Source organism: Simochromis diagramma, unplaced genomic scaffold (assembly GCF_900408965.1).
Source record: "Simochromis diagramma unplaced genomic scaffold, fSimDia1.1 OVJJ01000487.1, whole genome shotgun sequence".
In the NCBI taxonomy this organism is placed as follows: domain Eukaryota; kingdom Metazoa; phylum Chordata; class Actinopteri; order Cichliformes; family Cichlidae; genus Simochromis; species Simochromis diagramma.
Genome location: NW_024387305.1, coordinates 1,524,515 through 1,542,673, shown reverse-complemented (window position 1 = coordinate 1,542,673; position 18,159 = coordinate 1,524,515). Strand labels below are relative to the sequence as shown.

Sequence of the window (18,159 nt, the reverse complement as noted above, 5' to 3'; positions counted from 1 at the left end):
GAACTTGGCGAGATCATAGAAGTTCAATGCTAGTACAGAAGCTTTAACATTAGCAGACTTAAAAAACAATGTGTGATTTGCCAAACTAGAATGTGGAAGAACATATGTCATAGGCAGCACGAAGGATGGCTGAAGGTACTGATTTGTCTTGGGAAGTGAGGTCTCAAGATGAGTATTTTCACAGTCTCTTCTCTGTAGATCTGATTTGTAAACCGTTGGCTGATGACTTGGAAATCACAAGTAGCCAATGAGCATATTGGCTCATAATAATTTCCTCCTTTTTATATAATATAATCCTCCCTTTTCACATGTAGACCAAAATTGTATAAATGGACTTAATGTTTTGCACGGTATTGATACCACGAACTCAGTAGCAAAGTGTTTACACAGGACACAGGAAAGAGGAAGCTTTCCCATAGACTTCTGTAGGACAGAAAGTCTTTCTGCAACCACACCTATTGCACCCCGATGGCCTTGTTGACACTCTATTTCGCAAACATATGCATTTGAGAACCACAATGCTCAATACTGAGTCATTAGCAGCAGCACAGAAAAGTGAAGTTTTGCTTAGTGGGTGTAGTTGGAACAAACCTGCAACCTAAGAATGACGTATCTCCTCATGGCGCACTTGCCAAAATACACTGCTTAATTTACACCTGGCATTAAAATGCAATCTGTATCTGCATATGTTATCTGCTTAAGGAAAAACCTTGTTCGTGTCATGTGGAAATTACGCTGGGAATGTGAAAAAGCGATCACCTCAGAATGATCATGTTTAGAGGTGCTTTGCATTTTGGCTGAATCTCAGTCAGGTGTGAATATAATACAGTCTGGCACTGCAGGACAAATGTGAAAATGTGAATTAGCCTTTAACTTCTCAGTTCAACCAATCAGTACAATCAAACATGTAAAGCAGTGCCGAGTACTGCAAAAAAAATGTAAACAGACAACAGCATGTAAGTTGGCATTTGTCCTTAATGTAGCTTTCCCTGCTAATTTGAAGGCCTATCAGTATACAGGTACCTATGAGATAACAAAACATCTGTTGCTACCAAGTGAAAAAGCAAAGACTAAATAGATGTTGTCACCCAGCTAAAAGTTTTCAAACATTTTTTCTGAGACATTAAACCAAAACAGGGACCAAAAAGACTCTAAAATACACTCTAAACATGAGTGGTTCCAACTTTTTGAAGGCAAGGTTTTTTTGTTTGGTTTTTTTGTTTTAATCAAATTTAGCCGTTTTTCTAAAGTGATACTCAGACTGAGGAGCAAGCAATGATACATAGGACACTTTCATTTCTGAGTTTCAATTCTAAGTATAAAATTAAAATGTGTTAGTATATTAATCAAATGATTTGGAACATCTATAAAAGCTTTTTGATGTCAGGTCTTGCTGGGCAAAATTAAGTATCAGTTAAACACATTACCTAACCCTACGGGAATGAAAAAAAAAACCTCATGAGGATTGATGACTGTGGTTAGTAGTGACACTTGATCCCAATCTCTATGGTTACCAAAAACACAACAAAAAGCATGTTGCAGTCTTATGTCCAACTGCATTACTCCTCTTTCATCAGCTTGTTTTCAAGTCCATGCAATCGTAGGTTTTCTAAGGCTGGAGTAGCACAGCAATAATGGTAAATACATCTCTGATAACCTGCGTGATCCAGGTTTCGTTTAACACCAAATTTATGGCAAGAAGGTCATGTATTTTACTTAGAGTGACACTGAAATGTTAGACTTATTTTAGAATTTGGAAGCTGGAGTCATTCGTTCAAGGGTCTGTTTGTGCCAAAGGCCATTACAACTGATCTAACCAAGACTTGCAACATTTTATCTAGCTGTAAAGTCCCAGTGATCCTGTTTTGAGATTAGTGCATTGTGTGACCAGATTTTGTAAGATTATACAAACTACTTGAAGAATAATTCGTTTTTTTTGCACATCAAGCTAAAAAACTGTAAGAGCCACAGACTGTAATCAGTTGTTTCTAGACGCCTGGTAACAACTGTTAAATAATCCCAATAGGATTTGTGAAGTCAGCGTTTTAATTTACAATGTAGTAAGAAATCTTATGCATCAGCAGATCCAACTCACCACACCCCTTTGAAACCTGTGCAGTACTATGGAGTACAGTTATTCATTTCTACATTAAGTAGACTTTACAGTTAGGTTCATAAGTATTTGGACACCAAGTTTTTGTAACTGCTGTGAAACCCCAAAGTTTCTTACGGCAAAGAAATGGGTCCATGGTCAAGTCAGTCATCCTATTTCAACCCAGTAGAGCATGTCTTCACTTAGAAAAGACAAAATAATGCAGAAAGAGCCGTAAACTTGCAACAATGGGACGTGACTGCAGTAAAGGCCAGGCAGAGCATGGGCATGTAAAAATGGCTGTCTACTGTGGTAATGTTCTGTGAAAAAAACTGCAAATCTTGTGTCATTGTCCAAATGTTTGCAGACCTAGCTGTATGTTATTCAAACATGCACACTGTTTCTGAAACTAATTGGACAATAAGGCACATGATCAACTGGATTTCTACCATTAATTATATTTATAAACTAGAAATTAATAATCAAAGCAATAGAATAAAGCGGTTTCAGTCCAGATACAGTGCTACTGTATATAATATGGATTGATCATTATCAGAGGCCTTTTACTGATGTAGCAAGTTAACTGCAGCCATTGAGCCCTAAAAAATAATCGTTGTAGAAGTGGAGTAGTACTGGAGAGTTTTGGGGGACTCCTCCTGACTGTAGGCATCTGAGACATGGCAGGAAAATCATAGCCCTCACCTTTTGGTGTTACTCCAGGTGAAAGTTCACTGTGTTCATTGCGTTAGCCTTACACTTGGTCACATGTATTCAGACCATTCCTTAAGCCATATAAGTATGTGTGTTGTTTTCTGTCATCTTATGGTTCTTAAGGGCCTCATTTAGACTTAGAGATAGAGATGGAAGCACCGCTTCTTACAGAGATTGTAGCCAAGTGTCTGCAGTTTTCACAGAAGTATTAAAAACACTGAGCTACACCTCAGCTACTGTGCCAGCCAGGAGTAATTCAGTCATCCGCTAAAGAAAAAGCAAAACAAAAAGCTTTGCACTGAAGAGAAAACTCTGATTAGTGTTTCTTTAGGCATCATATTGAACAGACTGAGAGTTTTATCTAATCATTGGACTAAAACCCCTGTTGTCCCCCTCCAGTTCATGCCCAGATGATTGATGGATTTGTAAAACAAGTCTGAAATATGAACGGCTTAGTAAAAAGGCAAGGGAACAAAAGAGATGGCTGAACATTTCAGCAGTATTTTGCTTCCTTGTTCTTCCATTCCATTTAAATGCACAATAATAGTAGGAAGTGCAATCTATAGGATTCCAGTAACACATTTTTTGAATGTGCAAGTCTGTGTATCTCTGTGATTTACATAAGAATGCAGCGTGACAAAATCACTGGAGTTGTACGAGCTCTCACTCTCACTTGGTACCTTTATGTGTCATCTTTCAAAATCAAATACTGGATTTTATTGAGAGATGTTCCAGCAACTAAAATGTTTTGGCTCTGTATCCCTGTATCGGACTTCTGCATAGAATTGTTTCACAGATTTGTTTACATACAAATAAGTCACGTGCAGAGAAAACACAAAATTAAATCTGATGAATTTATGTATGTCGCACGTATATTAGGGCACAAAAAAGGCATAGTGAACAGACTGAAAAAAATATAATAAATAAATGAAATTTAAAAACTATATATATAATTAGCTATTACCATGAAATGACAGAACATAGAATGATGATTAAGAGCTTGATATAGTATATGCAGATATATATAAATATAGGTGTATTTTTATGATTATTTCATGTGAACAGAATTCAATGATAGCATCATCCCAACAGAGGGCTTTGCTTACAGGCTGACTTGTGGTTCTTTTAGAGTGTGTAAAAGCGGAGTAGGAGGCAGAGCCTTTGTCTATCAGGTCCCTCTCCTGTCTGGATATAGACCAATAAGGAAAAAGGTCCCAGCAATTTTTTTTTCTGTCAGCTGGTACTGCATATAAAACACTGGCACAGGATGACATGGTAATTAATACGTAATAAACCAGAAAAGCATAAATGTCATCACAGGTTACATTATAGGCTCTACGAAGATCTACAAAGAATTCTAAATCAGGCCTCAGTTTACACTGCAATAGACTAATAAGCACTTCTTTTCCACTCACCTCTTCATTCCCCAGCTCAGGCGTTTATACAGCATTACTGCAATTCAGTGAATTGCATCTTTTCTTAACTATAGCCTGTACTTTGTCCTATCTCCCTTTGCTCTCCTTTTTTCTCTTTTCTTTCTCCGCGCAGCAGATGGTTCTGGTGGAATTTTCTTCCTGTTAATGGGGAGTTTCTCCTTCCCACTGTCACCAAGTGCTTGGTCATAGCAAATCATCTGGTTGCTCTCTGATATTATAGGATTTTTACCTTACAATATAAAGCACCTTGAGGCAACTGTTGCTTTTAATTAATTCATATAGAACTGCATAGCAAATTCATGCAAACTGTCTGCATCACTTTTATAGTTCCAGCCTTACTTGGCCAGTTCAGTTTGAAAACATCATTTAACTGTTTGTGAGCTGACAGTATAACAAAATGACAGTAAATATAGTGATGCTCATTTATGTCAACTCACTGAAAATTGCCTGCTAACTTTGGGCTTCACCATGCCTGACTGAACTCAGTAATTCAAATCCTAAGTTATTACATATTTGTGTAGCTAATTTGAAAGAATAACAAAAGCAGTTTATCTTTTATACGAAGCAACTGAACTGACAAATTTCAAAACTAAAACATTTACCATTTTAAACCCCTGGCAATTTGGCTAAATACAGCCATGCTTAAGTGCTGTGTTTTATCCTGTGGGACACGCACAACACACACACACACAGACTGACACCCCCAGGCAGCGTGCCCTCTCCTGCTGGGCTCCGTCTTATCCTAATGGGATTGCCATGGTGGAAGTCTCCCAATAATGAAAATAATGAAATCAGCAAAGACCCAAAGTAAGGTTACTGCTCCTCTCGCAGGCAGCACACCCAGCCAGACTGCACCCCCTCCCCACCCTCCAACAGCCTCAAAAAACAGACGAGAGGGGAGGGAGTGGAGGAGATTCACAGACAGACCCCGGGGGGAGGAAGGTGGAGAAGTACGAAGAAAAGAAAGGAAAACACAAAAAATGAAAAATAAGGGTAAGTATGTGAAGAGAAGATATGCTGTGCTGATGCTATCAGACCAGTCACTTGTTCAAGCATGGACAGCTCATCTGATCAGTAAACGTGAGATGGATTTTATAAACAGAAAGGTCAGATTTAGCATACACATGTAATAATCAATGTCAACCCTTTCCCCTTTTTCTTTTCACCCCTACATTGGATATGCTTATATCTCTTCAGCTTCCCTGTTGGAAATGTGCTCAATAAATGAAGCTGGCTCGTCTGACACAGAACCTGAGAATGCCAGATATGAATTTAGACGAAACTACCACAGGTATTAAACCCAAAAGAAAGATGCATTTAGCAGACCAGGCAGGGAAATAAACACAACCGAAGATGAGAATTGTGGGTGTGCAAGAAGAGGAATCGAGGATTTCCTCTGGGACAGGACACAAGAGCTGTGACAACAGGAAATCAGTGTGAAAATGACAGAAAGAGGATTCCCACAGCATGCCTTCCCCTGCCTCCTTCACTGTTTTCTTCTCTCCTCTGGCTCCTTTTCTCACCTCTCCTTTAGCATCTTTGAGTGCGCGCCATCGTCTGGTTTCTCCAGGGATGTGAGGTCACTCATCTACAGCTGCAGGAAAGATGAGAGCAATGGTGTTAACTGCTCCTCCCGTTTTGGAGGAATTAGACAATGCGTGTGGCGTTCGTAGTGTTTTAATATATAAACTAATGACTTAAAACAACAACCGGGATAAAGGTTTCTGCTTGACATAATCTGCAGGCAACATTTTAGATAATCAACGATGCTAGAACGTTTTTCGTGGATGATAATTTACTTGCCATATGCAACAAAAACGCTTTTTCAATTACACATTGATAAAGAAACCGTAACAAAAAACACGTCATAATAAATGACCCAATTAAAGATCAGGGAGCGTTGAGTAAAACATCCCCCCTGAGCCAACAGGTGGATCTCAGAAGGAGACATAAGAACATTTTGGAGCTTAAATAAATCGCCAAAGTTGGAGGATCACTGGAAAGGAAAATTCTGTATTTAAAGGATAATGTGGGTGAGAAGTCACTGGTTACCACTGTGACAAAGAATCTGTAATCAACCTACTGTTTGAGTAACACGTAAAGAAACTAATAAACCAATACACAAAGAGTGGGCTTTGCATCGTCAGTAAAAGTATAATTATCAATTTAAACACTGTTAGGTTCATTTCTGGAATAAACTGAAATTTTTATGATTGTTTAAATTTGAACAAAAGTGGAAGAAAAAAATCTTTTTTTCTGTGTTAACTTTATATAACACAAAAGAAACAGAATGTAGTTGGCAGTCCCTAGAAACCCACGGATGTTTTCTAGGAAGTGACCAGGAGGGCGTCATCACTACTAAGATTCCAGTAGCACCTGCTGGAGAGCACAAATGAATGCTATTTTGCCATTTACTAGTATAATCAGGCTAAACAAGGAACATAGGATGAGGTCATGTCTCTTCCTGTTTCTCGTCCTGTTTTTCCATCGACTTGTTTTGCTCGAGTCCCATTATGTCCCCCCTCCTATGCAAGTCATTAGCTCTTTGATTCCGCAGTCTCTTTCTCATTCTCTCTCTGTCCCGCGCATACCCTCTTTTTCTGATCTTCCTTAGCTGTCTCTACTCTCTAATTTGCAGAGGAGACACACTGCTCCAAGGTCCCCCTGGATAATTTGGCAACATCCCACATCAGAGAAGCACTGTAAAGGCGGGTGGCTATAGGGAAGGTTGTTTTAATATCTTCAGGGGCGTATGATGCTGCACCTCCAGTGGAGTCGCAGAGACAGCAGTCTGAGGCCCCTGTGGATAAATGACAGCTTAGCATGTGAAGTATTTTCTCACTGGTCTTCATTCCTGTTCTCACTGACAGCAGAGAATGAACATGTTGGAAGTGTGTCTTTCCCCCCTCTCTGCCTCTTTGTCTATCTTTCTACTTAACTGGGTAAAAAGATCTGTGAGCATGTGTATGTACTCTCTGTGCAGGTTTTATGTGATTCCCTTAAACTCTTAATGAGCATTTACCATCAGACTTCTCTCTGCTATACTTTATAGGGCGTTGCACGGGACGGTTTGTAACAGTGTCTATGCCATTCTGTGTACCTCACCCCTCCCATCGCTTGAATTCATGTCTGTGCAGTGTTTTTCGTTGCTTCCTCATCTTTGCGTGTTTTTGCACACAACTCCGATTTTGCCCTTTGTTTCAGTTCTTCGTGCAGCCGAGTTTGTTTGTTTCACTCTCTTGTTATGCTGCCTGTAAAATGTGCAACAATGCATCTTTGGATGTATGCGTAAACTTGTTTTCTTGTATGCATTTTCTCATGTGGGCACTTGCTTTCCACTTTCCTGACTTTCCTGCTGTGGCTATTGTCACCGGTTGTCAGTGCCTGGGAACGGAGGCGAACAATGGTCATCAGGAGGTAAAGGGCAACTGCCCCTGGGAGGGGAGACACTAGTCTGTCGTCTTTTAGGTTTACGTTCCAGTTGTCAGTTCATCAGCATATTTGTGAGGGAATAGGTGCTGTTAATGCTGCAGGTGTGTTCTGGGAGTGGCATTTTAAGATGTGGTGAAAATGTGCCCAGGGAAGAGTGTTGAGACAGGAAGTGAGAATTGAGACTGAGAGGTGTAGTAGTAGCTGCATCAGCATTGCTGATTTGAGGAAGAGGTTAGGGTGGGGCTGTATAATGTGTTGTTTTGATACTGTATCACAAGGAAAAGCTGAAAATATCCTGAAATGGAGATTATACCCAGGAAGCTTTCCCCCAGTGGCTGTATGGTTTGAGCAAAACAAAGGAAAGGCCTGACTGCAATCTTGATGGAAGACTATAGTATCTTGGCTAGAAATCCCTGACAAAGCAGAGAACCCCGCGGCTTGTGGCCCTTTGGTAAATAAGCTCGCTGACAGTAGCATAGCCTGCAGTGTCAACATGAGGTCAGTAGAAGAAGCTCCTGAGAAAAAAAAATGCTTTGTCACCCACACCCAATCATTTTCCTTGAACAAGCACTTGCTCTATCTGATGGACCATGTTTTGTGCAGGCAGCAATTATAAACGGGCACCTGTGCTAGCTGGCTTTCTGTTTGCACAGTGAGTTTTGTAAATAGATGTAACTGAAGCACAGAGATAGCTATTTGTTATGTAACTACGACAATTCAGCCCGGGATTTGCTGACTTGTGTGTGCGCGCGCGTTATTGTAAAGATCCACCATAGCTGTTTCACGTGGAGCCCATAAATTACAGTAATTGATCTCTGAAGGGGGAAAAGACAGCAAGGCACGACATGTATTTAGTGTTTGTGTGATCAGGCTTGGCCTCCCATGGAGAACAAACATGGGTGATGAGGAGGAGACACAAAGGTTAAGAATGAGGGGCTCTGTCAGAGGTCTTGTTAACCACAGCAACAGGCCAAAACGACAGAAAAAAGACTGATTTAGATTAGTGTTACACTTCCGCTCACACTCACGTTGTCGCCTACCACTCTCAGAAAATACCATGTTTTTTTATTGTTAGTATTTCATATGTACCTTTACATTAGACATTCCTACAGCACTCTGCATTTTAGCCATGCACGAGTACTGTGTGTCTTCTGAGAACCTTCACAGACACGTCTTCTAAAGCAGTTTTCTTTTGCTTTACACTTTTACTCGTGTGGAAACAGCATAGGTTGAGGTCAAATGGCTTCCCTTTGGTGAATGGGAAGCAAAAGGGTGCTTCTGGTGTTTGGGAAAACTAACCAGACAAGAACACAAAGCTGTAAAAAGGTCAGCAGTATGAATAGCCACTCTTTAAATCTCTCAGCCCCAACGCTAGAACAAAAGTGTCACTCAGGAGGGCCGTGCATGTTCATTGTGAGGAGCTTCGTTTATATTCTCTCCACTCTCACATTGTCATTTTAACAATTTTCTTCCTCCTTATATTACTCTATGTTGGTTTTTTTCCCTCTTCTCCACCAACTCTTCCCTCCTGAGTGCGGAGGTGCACATAGTGGATGTTGTATAATTACCCATGAACACCACTAGCAGAAGTGGTCCTCCGAGAATGATGTAAATTGGTGACATTTATGAAAATGTCAGTGAGTTTTCATGGGAGCAATAAGGGGTGAGAGAGACCATTATGGTGCATCTTTATTGTGGCAATCCATTTAGCTTCCTTGTGTTGTGCGCTTGAAAGATTTGAGAGTTTCATTCGGTCGTGTTCTAATATCACTTCAGTCCACCGAGACTCGGCGGATGACGTTGATTCGGAGATGATGCATAATGACTGCTGCAAAATCAAACTCTGAAATTTGCCCCAAGGCGAAACAGGATTACGTCAGTGTTCAATATGCCTCAAAGTGTTTTCACATCCTTTGAAAACGTAGTTACTTGTCATAAATTTTAATCATGGATTGTCATCATTGCCTTTACTTTATCATCATCATCATATCACTGTAGCTCCTCTACATTTAAATTCAGAATGCTAGTCCTGAATCATTCAACTAACTAAAGTCAGCAGTTCACACTTCTTCATAAGTAATTTCTCAGGTAAAACTTAGCTAGCAGCTCCTTGAGGCTCACAGTGGCACTTTAAGCTTTTAATGCTAACGTCAGCATGCTAACATGCTCCCTGAATTTGCCATCTTAAGGCCTTTTAAGACCTCGAATGTGTAATATTGCTGGCTTCATCAATCTGTTAAAGTGATAGCTTTCTGTCATTGAAGCAAAGGTCGGGATACCGCACTATCTCATGCTGCTGTCTCATCAGTGTATGGCGATGGTGGGATAGGGAAAGAAAAAACCAAAGGAGACACTGAAGAAGTTGTTTTGATCCTTGGGCACATTGCCAGAATGCTCTCTTCCTGTCTCAGCCTTTTAAAATGTGTTATTTTGTCATTCTGTGAAAGATGAAAAAAAAAAAAAAGAATAATTGTTCCAGTATTGAGTTGTCTAACTTAGTATATTTCAGTCAATTTGCATTCCTACACTAGCAGAAGTTTCAAACTAGGCGATGGAGCAGAGCTATCTTCTAAAGGTTACAGATTTAACAGCATTTTCGCACCTGGTAAACAAGCTGTGCACCGTAGAGTCATTTCAGAGCACTTTCCTGTTCTGAGGAGGAAGATACTATTGAATGTCTCGTACTGAAAGACGTTCTTGTACACCGACATGCCCACCCACCTGCTCTGGCCGGTCGCAGGCCACGGCAGACTCATGTTGCTTGGAGAAATGCACTCTTGACTGGCAGAGGCAGTTCACATTCAAGTGGAAAGCAACAAAATGAGTATTTTATTCAATAAGCCTTTTACCATGCAGAATATAATGGCATCTTATCATTTTGTAATCACTAACATTTTGACAATTCTGTTTTTTCCATTTAACTTTGTTTATATATATGTAGCTATATATATATATATATCTTTATCTTGTAAGATAACGACCCTAAAATAGGAGAAAGAAAATACCAATGATGAGATAATGCCCTATCTTTAAATGCTTTCTCGGGGGGGTTCTATGTAACTAAGTAACTGTAATTTCATTACATATTTTTTCTTAGTAACTTTATCTCCATTATATGAAACTAGTAACTTCCTATCACAGTCCCTTGCCTCTCCTAATGCCCCTAATTTATGAGCTGTGGTTTGTTCCTTAGGCTCATAAAAATGAACGTGTCTCCTTGAAAATGTCTGACCTCTGTTCCTGTCTCTTCTCTTGATGTTTATAGTTCACTACGTCTTGTTTGGTCATAGGTTTTACCTTTAAAGTAAAGATCACGGGGTAGCCTTTAATCAGAATAATAGCCAGAAGATGAGTGGTTTGAGTGTCTGTGTGTGGGGAGCTTCAAACAGTATGTCACAGGACATACGTACCCCTAAGCAATAGTCTCTTTCAGTCTGTACCTTCTCACTGTTACCAGTGTTTCCTGCTGGGACACATGACTCCCTTCTGCTTTGCAGCTCTTATCCCTCCCTAGTGCACGTGACCTGAATGGCCCAAACCTTCCAGAGGAGGAAAATATTATTATTGCGTCTAGAGCTTTTCATGCTATACTTTTCATGTCTATTGCTATATAAACACTTTGCTCACTGACAAAAAAGTTGCCCTGGAGCTATGCACTTCAGGAAGCAAAGACAGCATGAAAAGCAGAGCCTACAAAAGTAGGCCCAGTAACCCATAATGTTCAACTCTGTCCTGAAATCCCAAAGAGGTTTTGCCAAGCCCTTTTGAAAATCCACGCATTTTGTCATGTGCTGGCGCTGGCACCTTTCAAAGTCCAATCGGGATCCCTCTCAAATGGCTTTCCTTCGTCCATAGCTACCCCTCACAGAGGGTAAAGAGGTGGTGGGGCAGGGGAAGGAGGGACCTTCAGAGATTCCCCCTTGTGTCAGACTTTAAAGTTTCTGCTTCTGTGAACTTTACATCAAACGATCACGGGCTGCTGCTGGCTCTTTGAAGTGGCAAAGTGAGGGGGTGTATCAGGGCTTCATACAGGCTTCTGCCTCGACATGTTCTGGTTCAAAATGGACTCTGCGGCAGTATAAAAACATCTTAACTAAAGGTCTACTGAAAATGGCACAAGATCAAGGCTAAGAACTTATCTCTCAGTTACCCTTTCTGTCATTTCAGTGGGATCAGTGTTATACTAACACAGTTCTTCAAGCTCCTCTTTCTCACCTCTCTTTAAAGCTCAGATTTGGGAATTTGTGTGTGTTTTTATAGTAAATTCATCTTAGGCTTGTCTTCTTGCAGGCCTACAATGCTGCAAACATATGCAGTGAGGGACCCAAATGCAAACTTTAGAAGCAAACTTGTAAGAACAAAGGGCACAGAACACTACAGATTTCAGGAATGACTACAATAGCCACACAGCGAATATGCTAAGGAAACTGAGCAAGTAAACAGTATGATGCAACAAAGAACTGAGTCAAACTGAAGCCTTAAATACACATGAGGTAATCAAGAAACGTGGACATGTGAGGGTGTGGGGACACAGCTGAAGCTAATTAAAACAAGACCAGAAAGTAAAACTAAATATAAAAGCTATTTTACTGTCTAAGTAAAACAGGAAGTGAGTTACTGAAAAGAATATAGAAAACTTGATATAAAAGGGAAAACAAGAGCTTATAGAAAACAAACTGTAATCAAGACTCAAAACCTAATGGGAACAGAAGAGGCAAAATACAAGAAAATACTGAAACAATTGACACCTAGAGCTAAGATACCATAGAGACTAATGAATAAGAGGAAATTAAACCTGGAGATACAACTAAATTAACTAAACTCAACTACAAAAAGCAACTGCAGCTAAACAACACGATTGATTATAAAAGAAACAAGCATGCAAAGGAATAAATAATAACATATTTAATAAAAAGTCTGAGTTCTGAAATTCTAGGCCATTGACCCAGGAACATGACTAGACATGTTTGTAGCCCAGTAATCTCCAGTACTGATCTTTGTTTGGATTTACAGATGGTAACTTTCAGTGGGAGGTTCAGTTTGGAGTATACTATGGCATAAAGATCTGGAAAAAATGCTGGTGAGAAAACAGTATAGGCATGATAAACATGCACAGAGCCTCGTTTATTTTATTTTTTTTAACCTTTTTATTTGCTCAAATAGCGTGGTCAGCGAAGAAAATAATAATTTCCTACTTCTTTGTAACAAATTAAAACAACAAAAACTATTTTTACCTTCAAATCAAGTTTTAAATGCCTTTCTCATAGCTTGACTTCTGTAAACAGCAGTAGAATACAATAAAAGCTGTTAGTCCCACACCTGCCACTGCTGTTTAAACTCAAGTTATGCTTCTTTTTGTTTAATGTGATGCCATGTAAAACAGAATTATGAAACTCTTATGCAATGTTAACATGTAAATATGATTCATTGGTATAGTGTCCATGCATGCACGATTCTGTATTCTCTTCAAGGGCGGGCACAGGGACCATGCGGAATCCTTAGACTCTAAGGGGCCGGGCTCCCTGTTTTCCCATGCACCATCATCTACTGACATTGGCCACTGCTCCACATTAAACACCCTGCATTCATAAAAAAAAGAAAAGAAAGAAAGAAAAGAGACACCATCTGACAAGAGCAGCGTCCCCCAGAAGCTGCCTCACTGCGAATTGCGCTCAGCCCGTCGCCAGAAAGCTCGGAAACTAAGAGGGGGGGAAATGGCCAAAAGTGAGAGGCAAAGAAGAAGTTTGAAGAGTGAGGAGTTCTTTTTTGATTCCGATGCGTCTCTCTTGGATCAGCAAGATTTCGAGATGTCTAGTTGTCCTTTCAATGACGTCTTCAACTCCAAAGACTCCCACATGGAGCAGATCAACACTTTTCTGAAAAATGTACAAGTTTTGCTGGAGGCTGCTAGGTTTCTTGAGAGCGCCGAGAGGAAGGACGGAAGTGAGTTTTATTTGTGTGCTGCGTTTGATCTTTTTTCCCCTTTGCATCTGAATTTCAGGAAGGAAAAAAAGACTTCACTGTCAACAGATTCAGACAACAAAGGGTTGAGTTCATTCAACTAAGCACCGCTGCCTGCAGTAAACACAGAATATGAAAGAGCACCAGACTGATTTAGGTGACCTTACTTATTGCAGTTACGGGAGGGGAGAAAAATATAAGCTTTCGTAATTTTCCGGACTATTTTTACCTGCATTATCCGCATTATCTTCGTGTAGAGCTATGTCACTCTCCACAACTCCCAACACAGGGATCTATAATTTTTGTACCTCCCTGCTGCATAGACAAAGCAATATGACATAATGATTAGGTGTGTGGGTGTGAATGTTGGCTACGATTCCGTTATAATAAATCTGACCACATTGCAGCGCCCTCCAACTCAGTTTAGGATGATGTCATTGTGCCCCCGCAGACTCGATCGGTGAAACAAACTGAAACTTTATAGATAAACGCCACGGCTATAGCTCGCGGCGTTGACTCGACCTTTTAGAAAATATCCGACCTTGCATGATTTGCTTGTTTATCACGTTATAAGAAATGATGTAATTATAGATAAGTTGGCTGATTGCAGAAAGCACGATCATTCAGATGGATATTGGATTGGCACGTATCCAATGTAATGACATGTTATCTGGGCAATGCACTACTAAAAACGACTCTTTATGATCATTTTCATGGCTTCGCTTTCATCTAACTCGTGACTTTAAAAGACCGAAAAGACGAATTTATATATGCATTTTTCGTGCAGAAAGGTCGGTCACGTTGGATGAAACGCGCTGCGAAAGCCTTTGAAGTGATATCGACTATAATAATGCAACGTGGGAAATTTTCTACAGAAAGCAGTCCTCTCGATTGTTTGCTTCCTGCTATTTTGGGGGGCGTGTCGCACTGGCTTCCACATGGCGCAAGGTTCCTGCGGTTGGCTAGAAGCGAGCTCAACCCTCGCCGCCTGTCAAAGCCTTTCGCCAATCGAAGTTACGCTCGATAGCAACGTCACGTGTTGCTGGGCCTGGCTACAGCCGACCAAGACACGCCTACTGTCCCAGTGAAGGATGGGATTTGTAGGGCTTTTCTATAGGACGCGTAGTCTGGCAAGAATATGGAATTACATGGATATTTAGTAATTGAAATATGAAAAGCAGCCCTAATTAATGATTTATTATTTTTTGTCATACATTTATGACGTTGTCATGAAAAGAAGCAACAACGTTCCTAAACTTTGCAAGAACAATAGTAAACACACCATTTTTAAAATAATTTCTGCTGATCTGTGCACTGGAACTTTGCCAGATGTATGTATTAATTTACACTGACCTGTTGTAGTTGCAGTTGTAACATTATTACAATCGTGAATGATTTTCCAATCGATATATATCTCAGCAAAGGTGGGCTAAAGTGTGAACTTAATGGAATGTTTACGTTTGAGGTAAAATGGACCATATTCACCAAAATACTCGATTTCCCAGAATGCATTGCACTTAGGCCGGCCTCTCCCGCCGCTGGATCCCCGCCTCTCAGCTGAGCAGCTAAGTAAACAAACAGGAAAGGAGAGGAAACGAGCTGCAGCACGCGCATTGCTGGTTCAGGGTTCCCTCGGGGACGTTTTATATTGTTTTTATCCAGTTTTTGTAAAAAATTTGATATCGTGTTTCGTAGAAACTTTTAAATATTTTGATACGCTTTCTTTTTCTAACAGTGAATTCTGGCGAGGATTTGCTGTAGCTTGCTAGCTTGCGAACACTGGATTTTTTTTTCTTTCCTTCCCTTTTGGCGAAGGCTGCTCATGAGCCAGCAAAGGCACGGAACAAGGATATAACACGTCAGTTTTAATAATAACCAATGCACTGTCTTCCCTGTAATTAAAAAAGCGGTCGTTGCTGCTGCTTGCAAAGCTAGATTGCAACGTCCAACACAGCCAGCCTCAGGAAAGAATGACGGCTGTTCAGCTAATAAATATCCAGCGGTTACTGGAAGCAGCAGAATACATAGAAAGGAGAGAAAGAGGTAATAACATTTCCAAATGTCTCAGTTGGCAGTGACAACCCTGCACTGGTTGTCGGCTCAAAAAGGGTGATTTTCGAAGTAGAAAGTGTCCCCCAAAATAAAAAAGTGGCTAGTCAGTTAACCACCAGTTTTTTTTTTTCCAACAGAGTGTGAACATGGATATGCCTCGACGTTTCCATCAAATCAGAACACAAACTACCAGAGGCAAAGGAAATTCCGAAATAAGAAGTTCAGCAGTAACCACAATAGGTAAGACACTATTCTCAGTCATTTTTGTGATTGCTGGGGAAAAGTGTCTGTTTTCTTCTTTGTCTTGCTATTTATATGCCAGTAATGAAAGTGAAGTTCTGGGATGGATGACACTGCTGCAGATAGCATGTGATCCTAAACTGCTGCCAGCTGGTTATTGCAGCGTTTACGCTTTTCAGATAAAGGGGCTTTCTATGTAAAGAGACACTGACATTTGAATAACAAAAGATCGATCCTCGAACTTGTAGAGACATCTATAGTAGCTACGTGCACGTTTGACCGTCAACACCGCTGGTTCGGTGGATTTGACGGGGGGGTGGCAGCAACAGGGGCTCTGCTGGCTTTTCATCAGCTGATTGTCAAACGGACTGCAGTGGTCAAGGTTAGGGATCATGGTGAAAGTAAAGACTTTAAAACGAAAAATGTTGCTTAAGAAAAAAAATGTTGCAGCGACATCTTCTACTTCTTCTATTTATTGGCTAAACAATGCAGAAACATTTTCCCGTGATTTTTAAATTTAGTAATTTCTTTTTTTGTGGTTGACTTTCTGTATTTCCCCCTAGTATGCATTCTCCACTTCACTGTGGGAGAAAGGGACATTTAGTCTTATCCCCTAAAGAGGAAACGCTGCTATTTATGGCATGTTTTGTTTGCAGACACCAAAAGACGAATATGTGGAGCCATTTATAGGACTTATGTTTTGTATAATCACTGACTTGCTGTTTCATCTTTACCTTCATATTCTATAAAAAAAAAAACATGGGTTCACAGTTTGCATAATTACAAAGCTACTGGTGATTGTTATGGAACATATGCTTAGTAACACTCGCTGATAATGACTGCCACATAGATTAAGGCCCTTGTCAAACACATTACTTTCACTGATGGCAGACACTTGTATTTAGTAACAGGAGTTGGGAGGATCTCCTAAGTTAAGACCCACTGGATTTGTGTGGGTTTTTTTGTTTGTTTGTTTTTTTTAAGTTAGGCTGCTTACATTAATCTTTCCATCGACAGTCATACATCAAACACAAAGCCCACTCGTACTCTTGAAGAGCTTTTTAATATTAATGTAAGAGAAGGCCACCAAACAGGAACTGCGCATTACTCATCATGAGCTGCCTAGTTCTGCATGGCAACAGTCACGATCAGATATATTGTTAGTCTGACACCGTATTCATAACTCTTCATAACATTTAGTCTTGTGAGAATATCCATAAGGACACATTAATGATGCTTAATGTAAAGTTAAATGCTAGAAAAGCTGTCAGCTTTCACAATGCATGCTTTTTCTGAAATCTGCTTCTAAAGTGGGACAACTTTGAGAGTCTGTAATCAAACTGTTTACGTATGCAGGAGAGAAAATGGAAGCAAGTGGCAAAGAGAAAAGATTTGGTTTTTAAATGCTTCGAGATGTGAAGAAGCACTACCAATAAAACTGTGCAGTGATAATGCTTGTTGTTTCTATTCATAGAGCTATGTTTACAACTCGCCTATTGCGTTAACACATTTTGTATTAAACACCCATTCACAGCTTCATATTGTGATGTGGTTTCGTTTACTCCCATGGGGAGATGGGCATCTGGCAAACTAAAAAAATAAGATCATTCGATGGGCCTTTTTCATTCAGAGATCCTGTGTATGACAGAAGCCGAGTGAGCAAATTAAAGGCATGGTGCATTAGCCACAGAGATCTACAACGCAGCCATCTTCTGTGTCTGCATTTTTAATAACAAAAAGAACATCATATATACCTAAGCTTCAGTCTCAAACATGTTCTTGTTTATTCCTTACTTATAAACACTCCAAGGACCCTTTTAAAATTAATGTTAAGCTGACATCTTAGAGAATATGCTAATTTATTCATTATAATATTTACATTAATATTACATTTTATTTTAACACACTCTTAGTTGCTTGCTCCAGTTATATCTGCCTTCTCGGTAGCGTGTTGAGGCTTAAAGTGATGGGCTTATCTGAATCTGTCCTCTCTTGCCTACCGTTTATAGCAGGGCAGCTTTATCTCGCTGACCCACTCCCTGCATGCATATACATGCACACACATACGCGTACACATACATGCATGCCTGCCTGCAGAAGGAAGCATGCTGCTGTTCTGTGTGGCCTTGCTGTCACTGTCCAGACATGCAGATATGGGTTTCAGGAGGCAGGGAAAAACGATTGTGATGATAAAACCCACGTAAGTTGACTTAGGCCAAATGAAAGGCCATGCTG

At 40.2% G+C, this 18,159-nt stretch overlaps 1 protein-coding gene across 2 annotated transcripts in view; it reads left to right on the top strand.

Annotated features, from left to right (window-relative positions):
• The first annotated feature begins 13,224 nt into the window (after nt 1-13,224).
• mxi1 (max interactor 1, dimerization protein) overlaps nt 13,225-18,159 on the top strand; it is a 30,879-nt gene continuing 25,944 nt past the window's right edge. Inside the window, exons 1-2 of one of the 2 annotated variants that reach the window (XM_040004486.1) lie at nt 13,225-13,614; nt 15,822-15,924. In XM_040004486.1, the coding sequence (XP_039860420.1) occupies nt 13,386-13,614; nt 15,822-15,924 (332 nt within the window). In that variant the 5' untranslated portion in view covers nt 13,225-13,385. The other variant, XM_040004487.1, reaches the window with a different exon arrangement.